This window comes from Oreochromis niloticus, linkage group LG6 (assembly GCF_001858045.2).
Source record: "Oreochromis niloticus isolate F11D_XX linkage group LG6, O_niloticus_UMD_NMBU, whole genome shotgun sequence".
Lineage (NCBI taxonomy): Eukaryota > Metazoa > Chordata > Actinopteri > Cichliformes > Cichlidae > Oreochromis > Oreochromis niloticus.
Window position 1 is genome coordinate 35382776 of NC_031971.2, and position 23574 is coordinate 35406349.

At 40.6% G+C, this 23574-nt stretch overlaps 1 protein-coding gene across 2 annotated transcripts; it reads left to right on the forward strand.

Annotated features, from left to right (window-relative positions):
- Positions 1-1692: 1692 nt before the first annotated feature.
- On the forward strand, positions 1693-20142 carry pcdh10a (protocadherin 10a). Of its 2 annotated transcripts, none has more exons than XM_013273001.3 (5): positions 1693-4833; positions 6081-6139; positions 6664-6770; positions 16146-16529; positions 18477-20142. In XM_013273001.3, the coding sequence occupies exons 1-5, from the start codon at positions 2287-2289 to the stop codon at positions 18494-18496; spliced, it is 3117 nt and encodes a 1038-aa protein (XP_013128455.1). In that variant the 5' UTR covers positions 1693-2286; the 3' UTR covers positions 18497-20142. The 2 variants fall into 2 exon arrangements, with proteins under 2 accessions (XP_013128455.1, XP_003448093.2); XM_003448045.5 differs by having other exon boundaries at positions 16146-16306.
- Positions 20143-23574: the final 3432 nt, after the last annotated feature.

Below are 23574 nucleotides of genomic sequence, written 5' to 3' on the forward strand. Positions count from 1 at the left end.
GCATAATAATGAATCTATAGTATATTATGTCCAGTATTGACTTGTTTTATGTCTATATACAGAGGTTTTCCTTGCAATAATACTGCTGTTGTTACTTGAATTAAGAGAAAGAAAGAATATTTACGTCACCGTTGTATCAGTGAAAGCCAGCGAGACTTATTAAACGGACAATAAGATATAACGTTGAAGTGGAATGAGCAACAAAAGAGTAGTGTAGAGTTTAGCAATGTAATATGTTGCTTTCCTTCCACGGAACTGGGTGAATGTTCTGTTAGTTAGAAAATAGCATTAACGGTTCTGTTGGCTCTTCTTTATCAACAGAATTTTTTAAAAGAAAGTGGGCTAACGCAAGGGGGCGACGTTGGTCTGTAACTCTCTGACAGGGACGGAGAGCGCGACAGAGAGAGAGAGCTGGAGAGAGAGGAGATGCAGAGCGCACCGCTCTGCTATTCGACTCCAGTGTCAGCTCGATTCAGTCACACAGCTCCAGCTCAGACATGGGTAGAAATTCATCTAACGTCTCCTCTTTGTTTCTCCTGACTTGTATGGCGAGATGCAGAATCGCGTATCACTCGCTGTTTAATCCACTGCACAATAGGCACGTCGTTTTGCATTACGGCCGATATTGTTTCGCTCCATCTATTACATTTGGAATTAGAGACTTATGCTAATTAGCCTCAATTACGCTCTTTTTCATCTTTTTGTCATCATCCGCCAAATGATGTGCAAGTAGTTAGACCCCCACTATTCGTATCTCTCTCAAAACTCCACCATTTGCATTTTTAATATGTGCTTTATGAATTAAATTAGCGCATGACGCAAAGTTAAAGTTAAAGCCATCATGTGAGGGGGTTAATGATAAAAATGGGAAGATGGGAGAACTAATAGGCTTCAGGCTATAGCAACACGGTAGGACTAAAGTACAACGCTTCATTTCTCTGAATTAAAGTAAGTCATGTGTGATCCTGCTCTGATGGAACCGTGTATCATACTGATGCTCGTCGGAAATTGGATTGGATATATGTATACTTTATTTAAAATGCTTTATTTGTTTCTCCAATATCCTGTTGAGATGTGTGCATTTCAGAGAGCGAGAGAGAGAGAGAGAGAGATGAGAGTGACCACGGCACTTTGGAGTATTGCGTCACTAGCTGTCTTTACTTGCGCAGGCATTTTACATGGTGGTCTTTGGCTGTGAGTATGCTTGGTACAGTCTGACTCATGCTTTGCTATCAGAGCCGCGCTTTAATAGCAAACTGTTGAAATAATTGCGTCAAGGACAGCCACACGAGGGTCATGGCTCGTCATCTAACAAGTTGTGAGATATTTGTCATATTGGAACAAAAAAGGAATCCTCGTGATCGTAATAAGAATAAGGTTAAAAAAAAACTTTTCAAAAAATCCACTATTTCGACGGAAGCTTCAGTTTTATCTACACAGCCCCGCCAACGCCAACTAGCACCCACTATTATTCAACTTTCTTAATTCACTGGATGTGTAAAACATTTAATTTCCATGCTACAACTGAGGCTGGGCCTGGAGGAGAGAGGGGAGGAGAGGAGAGGAGCGCAGCGGCACTTAACTGGTTTTGTTATGAGGGTCCGATGTGTTCTCTGGCTGGCGTTGCGAAGCCCCAATCAGGTGCCATTACACCCGCTGTTTGAGAATATCATTGGCTGGTGGGGAAAGGAGCTGTGCGCAAAACCAACCTCGCTGCTCACACTTGCTTTACAGAAGCCGAGCTGAGAACATCATCCGCTTTGAGCGCTTAGGCGCAGTGATTACATCCTCACAGAGAAAGATAGGGAGAAAGTCGTGTTATTCGCCAGGCTTTCTTTAGAAGTTATATTTGTTGCTGATTTCGGTTGTGCATAAATAGGACTTTTTGCGTTCTTTCTCTGCTGGTGTGGAATTTCCTGTTTTGTTTTGTGACTTTTTTTCTGTGAAGAAGGGGCAGTCTGTTCTGTGCAGAGGCTATGAGTTGGCTATGCGTCCTGGCTCCAGCCTGCAATGTTTGCGCTGACGCCAAAACTCACAGACCGGTGCTGAATTGATTAAAACAGAGAAGCTCGGATCAAATGGCTGTGCTTCTCACAGCTGAAACGACACAATGTTCCACTGACCTGAGGCAGAGGAGAGGAATTTCAAAGTCGTGCAGCATTGTTGCTGTTTATTTCACTGCCCTTTTACGGACAGAGAAAATGGGAAATGCTCGTTTCTTGTGAGAAGAGGGAATAACATTTATTTTTTTCCGTTTTGAAGTGCACTTGGACAGAGGCAGAGGAGATGATTTGGTTAATATTCCTGCTCTCCACTCTGGATGGAGCTGCCTCTCAGCTACGCTACACCGTGCCAGAGGAGCAGGAACCGGGCTCTGTGGTTGGGAATATTGCAGAGGATTTGGGGCTGGACATTACCAAACTTTCCGCTCGCCACTTTCAGACTGTGCCTAGTTCACGGACACCTTATCTGGAGGTGAACTTAGAGAACGGTGCGCTCGTGGTGAAGGAAAAAATTGACCGGGAACAAATTTGTAAGCAGACCACCCAGTGCCTATTGCACCTGGAGGTGTTTCTGGAAAATCCATTGGAGCTCTTTCGCGTGGAGATTGAGGTGATGGATACCAACGACAATCCACCCAGATTTCCTGAAACAGACATTTCTGTGGAAATCTCGGAAAGCGCTATTCCCGGGACCCGTTTCCCGGTGGAGAACGCCTTTGACCCTGACGTTGGCACAAACGCGCTCAGTACATATGCCATAACGAATAACAACTATTTTTACCTAGACGTGCAAACACAGAGCGACGGGAACAAGTTTGCGGAGCTGGTATTGGAGAAACCGCTGGACAGAGAGCAGCAGGCAGTGCACCGCTATGTGCTGACGGCTGTGGATGGGGGCATCCCGCAGCGGACCGGGACGGCTCTCTTGGTCGTTAAAGTTCTGGACTCTAACGACAACGCGCCAACGTTTGACCAGTCCGTGTACACGGTTAATCTGCGGGAAAACTCACCCGTGGGCACTCTCGTGATTCAGCTCAATGCTACTGATGTTGATGAGGGACAAAACGGAGAGATCGTTTATTCTTTCAGCAATCATAACACACCGCGGATAAAGGAATTATTCAACATTGATGCCAGAACGGGTAGGATAGAGGTAGCGGGTGAGGTGGACTATGAAGAGAGCGTCACGCACCAGATCTATGTTCAGGCTAAAGATCTGGGCGCTAATGCGGTCCCCGCGCACTGCAAAGTGCTTGTCAAACTCGTGGACGTGAACGACAACACACCAGAGATCGGTTTCAGCACTGTGACTGAATCTGTGAGCGAGCAGGACGCCCCGGGCACCGTGATCGCACTTTTTAGCGTCTCGGACAGGGATTCTGATGAGAATGGACAAATGAGCTGTGAAATTTTAGGGGATGTTCCTTTTAAGCTGAAATCTTCCTTTAAAAACTATTACACCATTGTGACAGACGGACCGTTGGACAGAGAGAACACAGATTCATATACCATAACCGTGGTGGCAAAAGACAAAGGTCAGCCTTCCCTGGCTACCAGCAAGTCAATTAAAGTGCACGTCTCCGACGAGAATGACAACGCGCCCCGATTTACGCAGGCTGTTTATGATGTATATGTGACTGAGAATAACGTGCCCGGTGCTTTCATCCACGCCGTGAGCGCTTTGGACCCCGATATAGGACAAAATGCTCTTATTACCTACTCCATATTGGAGTGTGACATACAGGGCATGTCCGTGGACACGTATGTGTCAATAAATCAGGACACTGGCTACCTTTACGCACTACGCTCTTTTGATTACGAGCAGCTGAAGGAGTTTAGTTTCATGGTCCAGGCTAAGGACTCAGGTGCTCCCGAGCTCTTCTCTAACGCTACTGTAAATGTGATCATAGTTGACCAAAATGACAACGCTCCTACTGTGATAGCCCCTATCGGCAAAAACGGCACAGCCAAAGAGCACCTGCCACGCTCCGCGGAACCAGGCTATCTAGTGACGCGCATTGTGGCCATGGATGCAGATGATGGAGAGAACGCACGCCTGTCATATAGCATCCTGCGGGGCAACGAGATGGGAATGTTCCGCATGGACTGGAGGACAGGGGAACTAAGAACAGCCCGCAGGATATCTCCCAAACGGGATCCACAGGGCTACTATGACCTGCTGATCGAAGTGAGGGACCACGGGCAGCCACCTCTCTCCTCCTCTGCCAGTGTGAGCGTAATTTTAGTGGACAGCGTGAATGAAGGCCGCAGTGGGGATCGCGGCTCAGCTTCCAAGACAAAGGAGACCTCCCTTGACCTCACCCTAATTCTCATCATTGCCCTGGGCTCTGTTTCTTTTATCTTCCTACTGGCCATGATCGTGCTGGCTGTGCGCTGTCAAAAGGACAAGAAGCTCAACATATACACGTGCCTGCTCGCTGGTGACTGCTGCCTGTGCTGTGGCTCGTGCTGCAGCAGGCAGGCTCGTGGCCGGAAACAGAAAAAGCTAAGTAAATCCGACATCATGTTAGTTCAGAGCACCAATGTAACGTCAGGAGTCGGGCCCGTGGGGCAGGTGCCCGTGGAGGAGTCTGGTGTAGGCGGCGTAGGAGGGGGGTTCGGCTCCCACCATCACCAAAATCAGAATTCCTACTGCTACCAGGTGTGTCTGACACCGGAATCTGCCAAAACGGATCTGATGTTTCTGAAACCATGCAGCCCTTCTCGCAGCACTGACACAGATCACACCAACCCCTGCGGCGCCATAGTCACTGGTTACAGTGACCAACAGCCGGACATCATATCTAATGGCAGTATCCTGTCTAATGAGGTAAGAGAGGCCTGAATCAGCATTAGTAGTCTCTCTGGGCTACATTTTGAGCTGCATCAAAAGAGCACAAAACCCCGATTTCAACAGTTAACCCAGTTTTAGACATGAAAACCTGTTCTAATGTCAAACTCTCTCAAAAGACTTATAAAGGAAAGTGCCATTGGATTTTGTGCTTAGTGGCCTTTAACCGCTGTCATGCTTAATGGTGACTAGACATGTCAATTTTTAAATCTGGTAGTCTTTTTTTTTTTTTTTTTTTTTTTTTTGCAACAGATTGCTGTCAGATCACCCTTTATGTCGTGCGAAAAAGTTGAGTGCGCCAGATATTTTTCTTTACTTGCCAATTTCTTTAGACCACCAAGTTGAAAAACGTGTTTTATTTAATATATTTATTCTTTATTCAGTAAAAACGATTTAATTTGACCCACATATTAACCATTTCCCACTTAAGGGCCTACAGTGTAATTTGTGAATTTTATAAATGTATTTTAATAATTAATGAATTTTAGGCTACACCTTGGAGAGTTGTGGAACTTATCTTGGTCATTCAAACGAATGTATTTTTTTTAAAATCACACGGAAGGGAGTATGTAATCAATAAAGCACTATAATGTGCAAAAAAAAATCGCCCGGAGAGCGTTTCGTTCTGCCTGGTTTAGCAACGCCAGAATCTTTCCCTAACAGCGGATCTTAAAAAAAATAAATAAATACTGCACAAGTCCCCAGGAGGTTATAAAGTTTGCGTGGCAAATATAAGAATCTATAAGAAGGTATGAGACCAGCGGCTTCAATAGACTTGATGTGCTCAGTCTGTGCGTTCTGCCAGCGGAGCTGTGGAGTTGGGGCTTTTTGTTGATTGCGGTTTGGCTGGACTGGAGCCAGACAGCCAGTCACAGCCTTGCCTTTTCTGTGCGTTAAGTATTCCGTGCACGACCCAGCACGGCAGCACGGTGAACAAAGGTTGTTCAGTTTCAGCATCGCGCGGCTCAATCATTTACGCATTCAATCGCCTCCCTAACCTACTCTCCCCTACTCTTGTCTCCTCTCGCCCACTCACTCACCAAGTGGATGCGCGCACCGTCGGTACCCCGCCTCGCATAGCCAGAACTTATTCTACACAGTTACACGTTGATAACAAGTGTATCCATACATGTTTTTTTAAATGCTTCTCGTATTTTGAAACATATGTCTCTCTCCTGTGTTTATTGGGCATCACATGTGACCAGTGTTGTCTGTGGGTTTTCTAGACAAAACACCAACGAGCAGAACTCAGCTATCTTGTGGACAGACCCAGACGTGTCAACAGGTAGTGAAAAGCACACATTTAGCGACACATGTACAGACACTGAATCATATCGCAGATCCTGAAGAGCCACACAGAATCCACCATCAGAATACCTGAAACATTCAATATGCCTCATGGAGCCACAGCCTATTCATATGTCTATAAAAACGAATATTACAACCATTAGTGTGAATCCCATATATTCTGCATCCTTAATTGTGGCTTTGAGAGGCTACACTGTTCCCAGTGTATCCATAACACTCATCTTCAATTTGGCATCAGTCCCATAACTGACGGAGTAGCGTCTATTAAAGCTCTAATGCTGGATTTCATTACATGCCATGTGTAACATCCAATTTAGACTCTTGACGGCCACCGTGACTATATTAATGTGGTGTTGATTTCTGACTCTCCCTCTCCTTCTCCTTGCCCTTTTAATCCTGGCTTCTCTCTTCGTCTCCTGCTTCCCTGTCTCAACCTCTCTCCTTCTGCCCTATTACTATTTTCATACCTCAAACCTCTGCCCTCCCCACTGCCTCTTTTAGTTCGGCATTTCAAGAAGCAGATATTGTTAGCTCCAAAGACAGCGGTCATGGTGACAGCGAACAGGGTGACAGTGACCACGATGCCACAAACCGGGGTCATTCAGCCGGTGAGTTACCCCACATAATTACACCAACATATTAGCCCTCACACACCCTACCGTGATCTGTTTCAATAGTGTGTGTTTGTTATTGTGAATGGGATAATGCTGAATTGTTGGTGCGGACCGGTGACTTTTAATTTCCTTAATTTGAGAGAGTGCGAAGGCCTAGACTCCGAGGTTGCTTGCTGGCATGAACTGGGCCCCAGAGGTGTTGATTACATTTCACAGCCGGGTGAAAAGGAGGAAAATTTTGGGGGAAATCTCTTCTCTTGCTTCCTTCCTTGCATTCCGACTTCTCTCGTTTTAAGTCTGCTGCTGTTTCAGCATGAAGTGGTACTGAAAGGACAGCAAATGGCACTAAGGCAGTGTGAGGCCTATAGTGCTTTGGTCACACAAATCAATATGCTCACTGAAGTGAAATGAAAGGCATTAAAGCTAAATTGATATAATGAGAAGCATTTCAATCAGCATTACACTTGGGGTGTTGTACTACCTTTAACGTATAGATTCTGCTTATCAAAAAATATTAGTACCTTTTGCATTTTTTTGTAGCTTTGACAGCTAAAATAAAGGTAAAATATCAGGATTAGGTAACATTTCCCCACCTACACTCACACTTCAGGTCTGTTTACTCACTCATTTTTCTTTTACACTTTACAACAACGCAGATTTCTTTAGACATGTCTTTGGGTCTTATCATAAGGCTAGCCTTGTTCTATCTAAAATTCTATTAGGTTTTTACCTGTTTATTGATCAAAGTGGAGTCAGGCAAAAAGTGGAGCAATACAAAATCTCATTTCATATTGAACTGCCCTTTCCTTCTGAGGGATTGTTCCACACGACGCGTGTAAGACCCCTGTCTAGACGGGAGCCAGCCAAATATCATATCAATGCTGAGAATACAAATAGAAAAGATCAGATAGGTGTTGTAGGATAGTGAATGGTCCCTCATTAGGCTCTCCTGTGTTTGACATTATTAATGAACGAAGCCAAAATAGAGAGCCAGTATGCAGCAGTGGTAGTGTCACTCTCTGCCCTCGCTCATGAAACAGGCTGGGAAGGTCAAACTGTGCGAGACTGAAATACAGAATTGGAAAAAAATCCAAAACTCCCTTATTTTTTTATCAGAAAAAAACCCCTTGTGAAAGGATTAACGGGTTTGCTTAAACATACACCTTTTGTTGGAATGCATGTAGCGTTTGGCTGTTCTTCAAGCATTTCGCCCAATGTTAACCAGCAGATCAGATTTCAAAAACAAGGAACATTGGATGTATAAATATGTGATATATATCTCAAGATATAGCAGTAGCCGCAAACTTCAGAAAGGAATAAGTCCTAACATGATCCTGGACAAGTCTGAGACTGTACTTTAACACTTATTTTATGTGGAAAATTGTCTTGAATTCCTTCTTGACGATTTGCTAGCATAGTTACAGACCTACATTTTTGAATCGGTAACATGTTTCTTCAGCTTTATTTGGCTCCTAGAAGCCTCATTTGGCACTGGTCTGGGAGTGTACGCAGTTGGTGCTGTACTCTGTATTTCATACCAGGAAACAAACATTTGGTCCTCATGTTGGATTTAGAAGGGAACAGCTTAACACTCCATGGGAGGTAATATCACACGACTGGTATTTTGGAAAGAAGGACACTTGAGTTTCTCAGACTTCTGTAAACAAAACCAGATGGAGTGTGTGTCTGTGTAGGTGTAAAGGTATACCATTGTCTGATTTAATATGTAGGTGTATACATGATACCTGTATTGAATCTGCTTGTGTGTGTGCTGTGTAGAACACAAGGCTCAATGATGATGTTTGTATTGAAACAGCTTTCTCCTTTGAGATGGTGCTGTGTGAAGCTTAAATGAGATTCACTTTAAGAGGAGAGCGGTTGGCACTTTGCCATCTATATATATTTTCTCTATATAGGTGTACATACTGCTCATTTGTGTCTCTGTTTCTCTGTGTTACTTAATAATATACAGGGACAGGAATGCTGTTGGTTGTCTTATGTGGATTGCATGCTTCTGTAAGTTTAGTTGTGTTATTATGTGCTGTTTCCTGTATGAGTTTTGTGTTTAGTGCGAGTAGAAAGCCAGACTGCCAAAGCCTGAGCCATGACTTTGTACTGACCTGATGTATTTTTATGTGTTTCTTGAGAACCTGTGTTCACAACCATATGTTTGGCTGTGAACACGCACACACACACACACACACACACACACACACACACACACACACACACACACACACATATGTATATATATATGTGTGTGTGTGTTTGACACGAGTATGCCTAGATAACACTTCATATGCTTGCGTTCTGTGTGTGCATGCATTTGCCTGACACACACATATTCTTTTCTTGGGTTTGTGGCAGGGTCTCATCCTTCATTCTGTCTCCCCCACACGTTGGCTCTCCGCAACACTCGGCTGATCAGTAATTCATTTCTAGATCCTTTGCATAGCAATTATCAAAGGAGGGTTAGAGGCAAGGTTTCCTCATGGGACCGCACAGCACACTCTCCCTTTTTGTGCACCTCAGAATATTTCAAATCAAGGGAAAACCATTTCCAGTTGGCATATCATCAACTACACCTGCCTTAGCTTCCCGCTCGGCCGCTCGGCTGACACTTTAGAAAATAAGTCTCCTGACGTGGTTTTAAATCAAAGGGACACTGCCTGTGAGCCACCAGATACCTTTAAAAAGTGGGCAAATGGCTTTTCTCAAAGCAGCGTGTCTGCAGTGAGGCACTGGTTCATCAACAGCTGAAGCACTATTGACTGACTGCCACACCTTTTATATCCCAAGTCTTCTTTTTCCCAAATTATACACTGCTCTCCCATCATCTAAATTGGAGGTGACAACAGGAGTGAGTGAACGTAACAAAAAAAGGTGACACTTAAGAGAGGATAAAATATTCATCAGGAAAAAAAAATTGGCTTCACAGAAACATTCGATCAGCTGTGGAAGACTGCGTGACGGGTGGGAGACTGGAAATGATCATTATCATGACGTTTGTTTTGGTGAGAACAACAGCCGTGACAAATGAGACAATTAAATCACTGTGGCAATGGTGTATTAGATGGCTGATTATGAATTAGTGGCGGCCACAGTGTTGCAGTTTCCCATGTCAGTGAGCTGTCAGAGGAATTTAGCACACAGTGTTTTGATACCACCTTCTCTCATTGTCCCAGCCACTAAAGGGCAACTGGTTTGTATAGAAATATAGATTTATGCCAAAAGAATGTCATAAACAAACAAATGCAATCTGTGAGATCATTAAGAGAACATCTCAAGTTTTAGTTTAAAAGCTTGCATAAAAGAAACTCGAAGGAAAAGGAGTTGAGGGGAAGAAAATACACAAATGCATTCAAAAGACATTTCCTTTACTTAGGTGAAAATGACAAACAAAAGGCAAACAGTCATAACCGAAAAGCTTTCACTCATGAAAACCTTTTCAAGTCAGTAGTTAAAATAGTAACACCAGAAAAAGGCTGCAACTAACAATTATTTTGTCATCAGTTGGCTGTGCATCATGTTTTTCATCATTTATTTAGTTTAATTTCTGACAGAAATCATTTCAAAGCTCTAAATGGTTTAATGCCTAAAAACATTGTTACAAAATTGCTTGTTTGTCTTGACCACCAGTCCAAAGGATATTTAGTTTACTATCATATAAAACAAGCAACAACACTGGAATCAGCAAATGTTTAGCAATTTTCTGCTTAAAATCACTGTTCTTAAGGAACGGCTCTTTTAACAAGAAACAATGACAGCAGAGCACTTTCTTAAATGTGCAACCTCTGAACGATGATGGCATGATGGAAGTTTGCTGAAATTATTGTGTAGATCCACACTTATTGCCTTTGAAGCTGAAGAATTTGAAAAGAGCTCGCTGTAAAATCGTCTGCAGGAAACAGAATAAAATAAATAAATATTTTCTCATTAAAAAAATTACTTTGCATTCTACCTGAAATAGGCGGACATGGCATCTCTTCTACTAACACGACTCATTTGTTGAATTCAAAAATAGTCAATACAAATCAGAGCAGAGAAAGATAAAAGAGAGTTCTGGCAATCAGTTTGATTAACTAATTGACGAGATTGCTCAGATTCCTGCAAGACGTCTTTCTTATCTCTGAGGAAGCACTTAAACAGTTTCCATTTTGCATGACCTCTTTGCAACATGGTTAAGGTAGATGGAAGAGGATTCTCTGTGTGAAAAAGAATGGAAACCACAATAGGAACATGTCCTGCAGTGATTACTAATACACTCAAACAACTTTAGCACCTTGATGAATACCCTCTTCAGTATGAATAGGCTACGGCTTTTGAATAAACTGAATGTGTTTTTAACCCTGAAGTGATTGAAAAAAAGAGGACACAAGTATGGCTGTAGTGCTCGTACATGTGAATATACCTTGAATCTGTTAAAAAACTCAAGATCAAAAAGTGAAAGAGCTGTATTCTTTTTTCCTTACATGGAGGCCTTGAAAAATTCAGCGTAAAAGGTGAGGCCGTAAGACTCTTTGCAAACTCTGGGGGAGTCATAAACATGCTTTGGCCATGAGTAACACACATTTTCTCTCCAGAAAATTAATGTCACTGAACATCTGGTCTAGCTTGCCTGAATAAACCTATTTAAAAAAGAGTAGGATGTCACGATACATAGGTTAGGCAAAATATTAGAAACAATAGTCTCTCAGTGCAATTTTATAATAACTTCTGAAGGCCAGAATTAAGAAAAGAAAAGCTAAGTAGTAGTAAATCAGAATTTTGTAGAACGATGCTGTCAGAAGTTCTATTGTCAAAGAATAGTTACAGCTATACACTGTAATTCTTGGCATTCAACAAAGGTCCAAATCATACAAACTGTCCCTTTGCACTTATGATCTAAAGGGTGATATTAATCAAGCAGTGACTGTTACAGGAGGGGCCATCTTGGCTCTCCATCCCAGCCTAGTTGCTGCCTAACAAACATTGAAAATGGTAGCTAGGAACATTCTTTTCTGTCTGTCATTACGTCTAGAATTGTGAGAGCCATCTTGTTCTGTTTTGGCCCTGGGAGGTCTCTGGTTTACTCATCACAGCCTCTCTGGCCAACTCATGTAAGGAAGCTCTGCTACTCCCCTGCCGTACGCTGCTGCTGTCCAAATATTGATGTTTTGTGTCTGTATTCTCTCTGGAGCAGTGGAGGACAAGATGAAAAACAGAGGTATGGATAGAAGACACCCTCCACCTGGGGGATCAGGAGTGCTCTTTTTTAAGGGTGGAGAAAACAAAATAAGGAGAGAAAAAGCAACAGGCAAGGAGAGGAAAGAAGGAGAATTACATGTGACAGAAAATAATGAGAGACAGAGGACGAAAGGAAACAAACTCATAGGGACTAATAGAGAATGAGAGACTGCAAACCTAAGTGTAAACCCACAAAATGAATTCAAACTAGAGGCTCGTGTTTTCCTGAGAAATTGTTTTCCTTCATTTCCCTGCTCCCTGTTGCTGGATGTATGTCAGACAGCGCAATTAGTCAAATCACACCAACAAGGGATTTCAGAAACATGCAGAGTTGTAATGGGGGAAAAAAGGAAAAGAAAAAAGAACAGAAGTGCTGATTGCTTATTAGCAAGTAGATCACGTTTTTATTGTGTAGCATCGTTTACATTGTCTCCTGCATGCGCATGTGAGAGTGCGTATGTGTGTTCTTCCTGCCTGATGAGGTCACGATGAGAGATAGGGCTGCTGGCAGGGCCTGTCATTGCCAGTCACTGTTTTGGTTGTTGTTTTGCTTCCTGCCTGAGGAGGAAAAGGTGCTTCACAGGGATCAACAGCTACTTGGTGTCATGTATGCATGCCCTGTCTGTTTACTCATGTATATTTACATATCTCTGTATTAATGGAGTATTTCAAGCATGTATGTGTGTTTGCAAACATATGTGTTCACGTTGTCATTTTTCAAGAGTGAGTTGGCAGGCAAAAAATCACTGAGCATTTCGGAAGCTGTGACACGACTTTCAGCCTGATATACGGTAAACAGTGCGGAGCAGACTATATTTTTATATCATCTCCAGAGTACAATGCGAACTGAGAAATGAGAAATACGGAACAAACAGACCTTTTCTCTTAATCCTTCAGTATTAACTTTTTATTGGTATGCAGGTGTGGGTACCATGTGGTTTCTGCTAAATATATGTTTGGTTTATGCACCTGTGCTCCAGTCTTCCTGCTCGTTTCTTTATACGTTTAAGAATGTATGAGTGCATTATGACACCCAATTTCTTTATCCACACAATACTCAGAAATGACAGATAGTGGCCTGAGGTCAACACCCTTCACGTGTGAGAAGAGACATTTTTGAAAAGTCCATTAAAAGGCTAAAGGGCAAATACAAAAGTGGGAATTAACAGAAATACCATAATTTATATGCACCCAGCCTTTAAAGACACCATAAATATACATTAGTTCTCGGGGTGAATTGGAGGGTAAATTGAAGTAAACGCCACTCAAAAATGGAATCATCATTACAAATATCTCCTGGAGCAGCTTTTCCTGTACTAGTCCTGATGGAATTGAGAGATTTTTCATTTTCTTCTCCATCGGATCGGTTTGTGCTGCCACTGAGCCACATCCCTCCTATGATAAAAAACAAATGCACCCTTTGGCAGCAAAAACCTGTGACTTGTGCTTACTCATGGGGCAATCAAACCAGACAGTGTATACAAACTAAAAACATATCTCATGTCTTTAAATCTTTCGGAGTCAAACAAAATATGTTAGTTAAAATACTAAACAAAGAACTTGTCAGCTCTAACACATATCTATTTTTAAACTATTTAAACTCGGATAAAGCAGCTGCTCCACACAGCCTTGAATAATTAGAATTAGAAAAGTGGCATCTGAATGAATGTTTAAAAAATATTTGTGAAATAGGGTTGAAGCACATAAAAGCTAATGTTTAATTGGACATTTGTAACACTGTTTCTGGTAAATCAAAGCCAGCCTCCAACTCAGCCCACCTCTCTCTAGCCCTTTTCCCATCTCCATCTGTAAGGTTTGGGTCTCCCTTGTCTTTTCTGGCCATTGCTCTTTCCATCTGTGATTGCCCAGGTTTCCCCTCTCGTTCCTTATGGTTCCTGCAGTCTTGCCGTTTCGCCCGCCTGCTGTCTCTGTTTCTGAAATCTGTGACTCCCCCCAGTCTGTTTGGCCCTTGTTGTCTCTAGCTCTCTGGTCACTGCACAGTCTTGTGCCTCTCTCGCTCCCCATGAGGCATGAATTAGCAAGATTAGATTCACACGACGCGCACAAATAGAAGGAAATGGGATCTGTTGTAGTGGTAGTTCTGACAATATAAAGACTGATATTGCTGTGTTATTTACACGTGCAGTGGTCAATATTTACTATTAAAATAACTGGCGATGTATAACACAACAGAGTCAAAACTACAATGATGTTTTGTAATTTGCATCGAATTAGATTTAATTAATTTTAAGGTTACTTTGAAATATGTAACCGTTTAGTGGCTGTTCTCATCTCATCATTTTTCAGCCTTTTTCCCCGTCTTCAGTATTTTCAAGGATTACCTTAGTTGCAGTTCAATAAATAAATGCATCCATAAACAGTGAAACCAGTTATCCCACTTAACAGAAAAATGACAGAAAAAAAAATCCTACCTAAATCTCAGCTTTATTATTAATGCATTAAGCCTACATAATACTTTCCAGATGATGGATGATACTGTATTCTGTCTTCACAACAAGGGAATCAGCTTTATTGCATTATTTGTGCACTTAAGTTTTAGTCTAGCTTTGTTCAGAAGAATATTAACTAGAACTAGAATTAATTTCTTTTAATTTGATAAACATGAGAAGGAGGTACAAGTACTTTTTTGCCTTGACTAACATCTGCAAGTATGCACATAGCCTGCGAGGTTACCAAAATAAGTTCAGAAAGTGCGGGTTGTACCTTTTGTTGCTGATGATTGCTCAGATCATTATATTGAACACATGGAAACAGGGCAACTTTTTTTTGTTTATTTATTTATTTGTAAATTGTCATGATACTGAAATATAACAAACAGCAGAGCAGTTGCAATCTACCAGACAGAACAAACAAAACGTAACTAACAATATGAACCTTATGGATACTTTCTTCTGTACTCAGTTCTTGTCTTTTAGAAAAGAATGTATAGGTTCAAATGATCTGTAATCCATGAAAGATTGTGGAAATGGCAGAAAAAAACATGCTCTGTGGATAGCAGATAATAGTAACACATTTATTCGTTGACATGACTGTATTGATCACTACTGACTATACAGACTCTCCCACACACCCCCACCCTCTCAAAACATTTGAAAAGAGTCTAACTTCTGTGTTTTCTCTCTAACATTATTTTGTTTGTGTGTGTACATGTGTACTGTTAGTAATGGAGCAATAGAGACACTATCAGTTGAATGGATCAGTAGAATAGATCTGAAACCCACTCAGCCACAGGGAATTATCGCCCACTTTCTTTCCTTTGCTCTTTTTTTTCCCTTTCCTTATGAAACAGATCTCTTTCCTCTTCTCACCCAAAACTGATCATCTCCTGCTTTGATCGCACCATTTGAAGGCTTTCCTAAACCATCCAGATTTCACTGGAGAGCCAGGAAAACTACAATCCACTATGCACATGAGCACACACACACTCTGACACAGAGACAGTTTAATTAACACAACTGGTACTTCCTTCATGCTTGGTGTTTATGAGTGTGTTTGACATTCTATTATATCATTTCAGATGTTGATTTCATTTTTTTTATGTGGTCTTTTGTTTTTGTTTTTTGTTTCAATTACACACTTTGTCGGTTGGTATAGGGATGATTGACATTAGAGTGTGGTTATGTAGCCAGTGACTATTTTGTTGGTTTTGTGGCACATTTCTTAAGATAATTATCGTTTTTTGTGTACAGACGATGGAATATAGATTCGCATTTTGTCTCCTGGTGTTTCAAAATCAATTGTGAGACTGAGGATGTTGATGTCGGGGGGTGGGGGGGTTGAAATGTTTTCTCAACACCACATCACTTTGATTGCACATTTCATTCGGAATGAATGGGGTGAGGAAGAAAACAAACAATTCGCTTCATCAATGTTGGCCTTGTCTCTTTGATGAATAGCTTTTGCAGCACTTTTTCTGCTTGCGACATTGGCAAATGATTGCTAACTTGTGTTCTCTCTTCTTCTTTCTCTCATCTCTCCCTCCATCTCCCCGTTCCACTCCAAATATTTGTACTGCTTCTTTTATCATGATCCCATTCCTTTTTTCTTACTTATTGTCCTCCATCAACATTTCTGGCTTTCCATTTGTCCTTTCTTCATTTGCACTTGGCATCCTCTCTATAGGCACTGACCTGTTCTCCAACTGTACAGAGGAGTGCAAGGCCCTGGGTCACTCTGACCGCTGCTGGATGCCATCCTTTGTGCCATCAGATGGGCGTCAGGGGCCGGACTACCGTAGCAATCTGCATGTCCCCGGCATGGATGCCACACTGCCCGACACTGAGGTACCCTCCTCTGTCAACCTCTCCGACCAACTCACCATGACCTCGTCCACTGCCTCGTCCAACGATAGGTCATTCTCCACCTTTGGCAAGGACGGCCAAAGGTCACAGTCACACCACAGCCTTCACCATCATCTCCATCAGCAGCAACAACAGTACAGCTCCAGCACGCTAGAGAGGAAAGAGTATGATAGGGGGACCCTACCATACAAACCCACCTTTCTCTGTGAGTATCAGTATGAAAGGTCCCTGGGACCCTATGACTTTGGTCTGGTCCAGTACAGATACTAAAGGAGGGGACAATGAATCTGCCTCTTGATTCTGATCTGGACTTTTTTAATGATGTTCATCAACTTTTATTTCTTCTTTTATTAAGGAGTTTAAAATTACGGCTTTATCTTTTGTTGTATCGTTCTGTTAAGTTTTTTGATTTTGTTTTTTTTGTAAATTACCATTAATTTTATCAATTGTAAAATGTAAACTATTTCTAACTGTCCTTCTCCAAAAGACACTTAAATTTTTAATCCAACCTCACCCTAACCCTAAATGCTGCTTGTAATTATGTGACTTATTCTAAACTAATAATAAAAAAATGAATTGGACTTGTGTTAATTTGCTGTTGCCCCTTTCTTTTTCCTTTTCTCCAAATTCTCCCCTCAAAATCCTTTTTATCTGATGCTCATATAAGTAAAGGTTGTCAAAACAAGCACACGTCATGTTTCCACATATCTACATTGTGTGATTGGAGCACGCAAAGAGCAAACAAAAGACAGATCATCTCATGATGTAGAGGACATCTTTTTCCATTTGCTCAACATTGGTTTTGCTCGAGCATGATGACTTCCCTACTGAATAGCTCAAAAGGTGAAACACAACCCACGCTGCTGCTTCTTCTTCACAAGGACTGAAGTCCATTTTGTTCTACAAAGGAACTGTTGAGTATCTATACTTGGTTGCTTGTGGATCAATACATGACATTAAGAAGAGTGGGTGAGATGGGCTGTCAACAATGAGGTCAAAATATTTCAGTTGGCAATGTCACATACACAAGTTTTCTGCAAGAAGGCAGGAAACTATTGCACTATAAAGTAAGTTTAATTTGGCAAAAGAAACATATTGATAATCACTGAATCACTAAAATTGAGACTTCAGTTTCCAGTTTGCATTTCTAAGGAAAGCGAGGGATAAAAAAGGATAGCTGGACACTTCTTAGCGCCTTCAATTGCTTTCCAGGCTCCCACATTACATGAATATTCTATTAGCTCTAAGAGTAGAGAATGGATTCGATATACACATTCAGTAGAGAAGTCATTTCCAGTCAAGTCACCATCATGTTAACCACCACCCTCCATGATACTGCATGCTGACTGTGGGCTGTCTCTCAGGTAAACGATGAGCACCATAACCTGCTTTTTTCTTGTTTGTGACTTAACAGAGGCAAGCAATCTTCTTCTTGCACATCAGGTCTGTGTGAAAAATAATTGGTATTTAGCCTTTAGGTGCTAGAGCTTGTTTTGCTCCAAATATAGCTGCCTGTGCGTCTGCTCATCTCGTCTGCCTTGCAGGGTTAGGATAAATGTGCTCCATATTCGCTCAGTCCAAAACTCACAACTTTATTTTATTTCAATTTACTTTTTTGATGTTACCTCCATTTTTTCTTATCAGTTGAAATAAATGGACCCGCTGTGCCACAGCAAAGGTTTTGCTGTTCATCATTCTGTAAGAAAATAGGCTATCAGAATAGTCCCAGAAGCTGAGACTTTATTAAACAATAGGCAATATGTTCTACTTTTAAAAATAGCATCTTATGCTGCTAAGGCAATACTCTGATCACCAGGGTTGTCTTGATAAAGGATTTATAAATGTTTAATGATCCATTTATAGATAATTAATGAATCAATTAGTGCTCTGTGTATTTTCTACGCATGCATTATATAGCCACCAAATTTTGGAGCATTTATCTTCACTGATAGACATGTTTTTACCCAATTCCCAAATTAGTTGTACAATTATGCTGTGAGAACCAGCCTCTAGGGTGTATAAATAACTTCACAGAGAGTCCTTTGTGGCACGTATCCTTCAAGAGATGGTATTTCGAGCCGCCTGTGTCACTAAAAAGCCTCGAGGGAAAGGGTGTCATTTGTCTTAACGAGTGTGTTCTCTGTCTTTTCAGCCCGCAAAAGGATTTGCTAGCTCATTCCATGTGGATCTGTCGGAGACAGCGTGAATTCCTTTACTAGACCACCAACACTGATGCTAGAGACAGCGAAATAAAACTAAACAAACGGCAACCTGGACAACAGCAACCTTGGTTAAACTTCATTATCTTGGGTGGCGAACTGTAACGAAGCCTTGGCTGTGGCTGCTGAGGGAGGAAAGGAGAAATAAAAACTGAGTAGCTGTAAACCTCTAGATATCAAAGGAGCAATCCAAGGCCTTATTTCTCTCAGCAGGACTGAGACCGGGGCCGAAACTCTTGACCATGTGAAAATTACAATGTCATCAGCAGACAGAGGAAAGGAATTGAAACAAACAGAGGAATACAAATCAAGTGTGATGCTGAGGGAACGGTTAAGTCAAGGAGGTGTTTTTGTTGACTGAAGAGTTAGCCTCTAGAAATTTGTGTGTGCCTGTTTACATAAAGAAAAAAAACAAGAAAAAAAACAAATGTTTCTGTACAAACTTCAACCAACGTCACACGGAACCCTTTAGCTATTTCTATGGTCACCACTAAGCCAGCTGTACAGAGACTGTGTTGCGGGGAGGAGACAAACTGCCAGAGTGAAAGTGAGAGACAATTAGAGGAGAGAGAGAGAGCAGATGTTGTACAGGTATGAAAAAAAATCATGGTAAAGAGGGGCAGGCAGAGAAAATGTGAAGTATTATAAATTCTGTATCTCTGGTTTTTGACTTGACTGTCTTTATATAACTTCTCTTTTTTGTTTCTGTTGTTCTTTCTGTGTGGTTAAAGTGTGCAAACTCTAAAATATTCCAACTTGCAATTACAGACAGGAACATGTGGTCTAGCGCTGAGTTCAATCATCTTTCCAGATAAGCCACTTCAGGAAGGAACAAAAGCACTGCGTAGAAAAAGAAGCTCATTAGCCTCATGTTCAGTTTATCTATATAAAAAACACACACACACACACAAATGAATGTTCTCATTTCTGAAGTAGTAACAGTTCTGATGTTCCTTCCTGAGCTGACTGACTGCAGAGAAAGTGAAATTTCCTTTGATGAGGGTGTGTTTCCCTTGATGCCATTGGCCTATACATAAACAATCAGACACATTCAGTGGTTTTTATCATGTGTGCAAAGTGTTTACTGTGCTATTTTAAAAGCTTATAAATGAATATAAATCTATATATATAACTATATATATATACATACAATATACTTTTTTCTGAAAACTGTGTAACCATTGGTTAGTTTCTACACCTCATATCGTCATTCAATCTAATAATACCAAGTGCTATAAAATCAAGATGATTAAAGTGAAGGGAGAGTGCTTCAGAAAACCCCTTCACATGAACCAAGAATTAAGTTGATCTTATTTGATTGTTACTTTTCACCACTTACAGGTGCTGGGCCTTGCTGTGTGTAGCAAAGAACCAGTTGAGTTGTTTTGGCCTGTTGTGTATTTTTACTAACAGAACATTTGATCATGTACAGGACAGAGGGCTATCACGGCAAGATATTGAAGGTTTTTGCAATCATACAGGGAAGGCATACACAAATACAGTACATATGAACATCAAAGATGGTGAGGCGCAAAGAATTGCACACACATATACATACACAGACCAAGTGGTGATAAATAAACAGTGTCATTGAAGTTATTTAAAGTGTGTTTTGTTGCATTCATAAATCAGTTAATGTTTACCCAGTTTACCATATCAGTTTAGTTATGGGCATGCTAACATTTGCTAATTACCCCCAAAAAGTCTGGCTGAGCTGATGGGAATGCCACAGGTTTTTTACAAGTTGATTTGAAGATGGTGCTGATGAAAAATTACAGAGCTGCCAAATTCATCGTGCATGTTTGCAGCAGATTTTGTGACAATCTACCCAACAGTCAGAGACATTTAAAAGATTACACAGGTGTCATTAGGATTTCTCCTCTGGGGGATAGTATTGTCTGAATCAAATCCAGGCATAATGAAAGTTGGAAGGATTCAAAGGAAGAGTGAATGCCTCTACCAAATCACACAACAGAGTAGTTGTTGAGATATTTCAGCTTATAAAACTGGCAAAGTCACTCTCATACTCAATAAATTGTAGTCTAGTATAACTGATATGGTTAAAACCACATTAGAAACATTAACAGTAGCGCTTTTATATTCTTATGAAGATTTTTTTTTACTTTTTTTGGTGAACCTGTGAACCATTTGTTCCCCTAAGGCAACAAAACAATTTATAACTACAAATCTTCACAGCCCACTTCAACTGCTTTTGCTGTTGTTTTTAGCACATGATTTTTCGTTTTAAAAAATGCATAGCTCTATCCCAAAAGATGTCTTGGATTTTCAAGAAGTAATCACCATGGTTTTGCTCTACTTTCCCCATTCCCTGACCTCAATAGCTTTTCAAAAAAAAAAAATCCCTATCCCACCCTTTCACTCCAGTGTGATCTTCACATGGCCTGGCACAAGTTCACAGACACACGAAGAAAAAGAAGAAGAGAAGAAGAGGCGCACTGGAGTCTGAAATCATGAGGGAAACAGCAGTCCCTCACTTGACGTCCTAAAAACAGAGATGATCTGTTTGTGTCTATCACAAGATAGCCCTCATCAAAGAGCAGGGATGCATGTGACCAGTGTATGTGACTAATCTGGTGGTTGCCTTCATGAATGAATTGCCTTTGGGGTTCTGATCTCACCCAGAAACAATCCAGGGTATGTTTATTTATGAGACTGGAAAATTAGAGGAAAAGGAACGAAAAGAAAAGAGGTCACAGCTTGGATTAGTCTTAATATGGTAAAATAGGGTAATACGTTGGTATCAACAAGTTTTGGTTTTTTTTCGTTTTTAATCATGGTTTCTCTCCTGTTAACATTGTCCCCAAAATATTCTCATGAGAAATTTGGGTTAACATTATCCCATTAATTCTGAAAGAACTGAACTGGCAAAACTTAAAATTTGTGAGCATTAAAATCTATTGTTTAATATGGTTACTATTGACATCTTCTGACCTTGAAACAATTTCAAGTACGGCATGAATATTTTTCCCTGTAATTACCTCATTATGAAAATTTGATATGAAAATTATCATCATGCAATCATGCAATTATCATTGCCCCACCATTACCCTGTTGTAACCAAAAAATTAGGGGCATTACCTTTATTAAATATACAACAAACGCCAGGTCAGATAAGACCAAAATCTAAATTTGATAGATATGGGATCATATGTAAGAGAACCATTTTTAATGTTACATTCCAAACAGATCTGCGTGTCATTTGAGAATTTGAGGTATCATTTTGAATCACTTAAGAAAGTAATCCAATTTAATTTGTAAATAACCCAAAGGCATGAGTCTTTTGTGTTTCTTGACTAGGTTCAGGTTACTGATTATAGCTGTTACAAATGGCTCTGTCAAGGACAGAAAGAAGCTGTTTTCACAGCTCTGATGACTTCACTAATCATTGCATTAAGTGTTATTAGACTGTCTGTTGGTTAATTGTTTAAAAAAAAGAAAAAACACTGTGCTGTTGTATTTTAAAATGAATTTAAATATTTTCTCGTTGCTATTACCAAGTTATTTCTGTGTTGTTACACAAAATTACTACAGTTCTCATCTCATATTTTACCACATTTTGTTACGAAGATTCTGTACCAAAGAAATAAATCCTAACTTGAGGAATACTGAATAAATATTTTGAATCAGTTTAGTTAGATAAAAGGACAGATGAGTAGCTAATAAACTACTTTGCCTATAAACAGTGAGAGCTTTTAAAAATAGAAGTGTTTCCTGATTTATAATGGCTTTAGTTCAGTAAATAAACAACTCTGTCTGCTTAAGTATTACTTATTTAAGTGTTTATTTTAAATGAAAATAAAAATGACAATATAGACAAACATCTGGACTTCACCAAGCAGGCTACATAAGCTGAAGGTGGATACTGACATTCTGTCAGTGGCTGTAAATTGCAGTGATGTGATTCCTCTTCTTCTTGATGGCAAACAGAGAGAATACAAGTCATGACAACTGATATGTCTTATCCATTTTGTCTCTCTATAAAAGGTTGAGTGAGGTGACCAAGCTGTCTGTCTTAGCCACACAGCCTATCCCACATATTTCTCCCCTGGCAGACCTACTTCATTACTCTCGCTAAATAGACTTTCAAGAGACCTCATCAGCCATCATTTACACAGCCTGGCCCAACCACCTTTCACCATGGCCATCTCATCAGACATATACACACCCTGCCGTTCACACATGTATGGCACATCCATGCAGACTTCCTCCTTTGCCTCCTTATCCCTGGCTACCTCATCAGTCTACATGAGCCCGCACACACTCTCACAAAAACACTCCCATATCCTTGGGCTCTATTCCCCAGCCACCTCATCAGGCCAGAGCAGACAGCTATTACAGTGTGCGCTTCAATGCCTATTTCTACTCCTATCTCTTTCCTTATCTGTTGGCAGGAGAGGTCTGCAACAACCTACTGACCGGAGACATAGCCTCGCTGCCCTGTTGACCGGAATGCATTTTGTGAACATTTAGCAGAATGCATTCTACCTTTTCACACAACAAACTCCATTCAACAGCTGTTCATTTGATTTCTTTCACCTCATGTCAGGCAGGGTTGGCATTGTGCTTGTCATCTAGGTCAAATATGTGTCTGGATCATACTGAAATGTCAATAAGATTTCAGCTCACTATAAAGAAATTATTTCATTTCTAATTTGAGCAGAAAAAAACCCATTTAGAATCAAACATTTAACCATCAAACTTAGTGGTTGCATAATAAATCATAATAAATTCAAAGATTAATTTTAATTAAATTACTTATGGAATTTACTGTAAATGTTTTCAAAGTCAGAACAAAGCATTTTTAATTAGATTTCTGATTAGACAAACTATGATTAATTAATCAGTCCGACTCAGCTCATCAGAAAATGAGGAGTGTGAAAAACAGGCATTCTATTTTCAATCATGCTGTTGTTAGTTTTTCTCAGGTTGTATTAGATACGGAGTCGAGACCCTCTTTTACAAGACTGTAGAAAGACTGTGATAGAAATGTAATTATTTGCTTTTTTCATT

What these genes read in the sequence shown, in the direction of transcription:
- pcdh10a (XM_013273001.3), top strand. Translation starts at nt 2,287, where the DNA reads ATGATTTGGTTAATATTCCTGCTCTCCACTCTGGATGGAGCTGCCTCT. An exon ending in AAACCGGGGTCATTCAGCCG is followed by an intron (nt 6,771 to 16,145) that starts GTGAGTTACCCC and finishes TCCTCTCTATAG; the next exon opens with GCACTGACCTGTTCTCCAAC. An exon ending in ATACAAACCCACCTTTCTCT is followed by an intron (nt 16,530 to 18,476) that starts GTGAGTATCAGT and finishes CTGTCTTTTCAG; the next exon opens with CCCGCAAAAGGATTTGCTAG.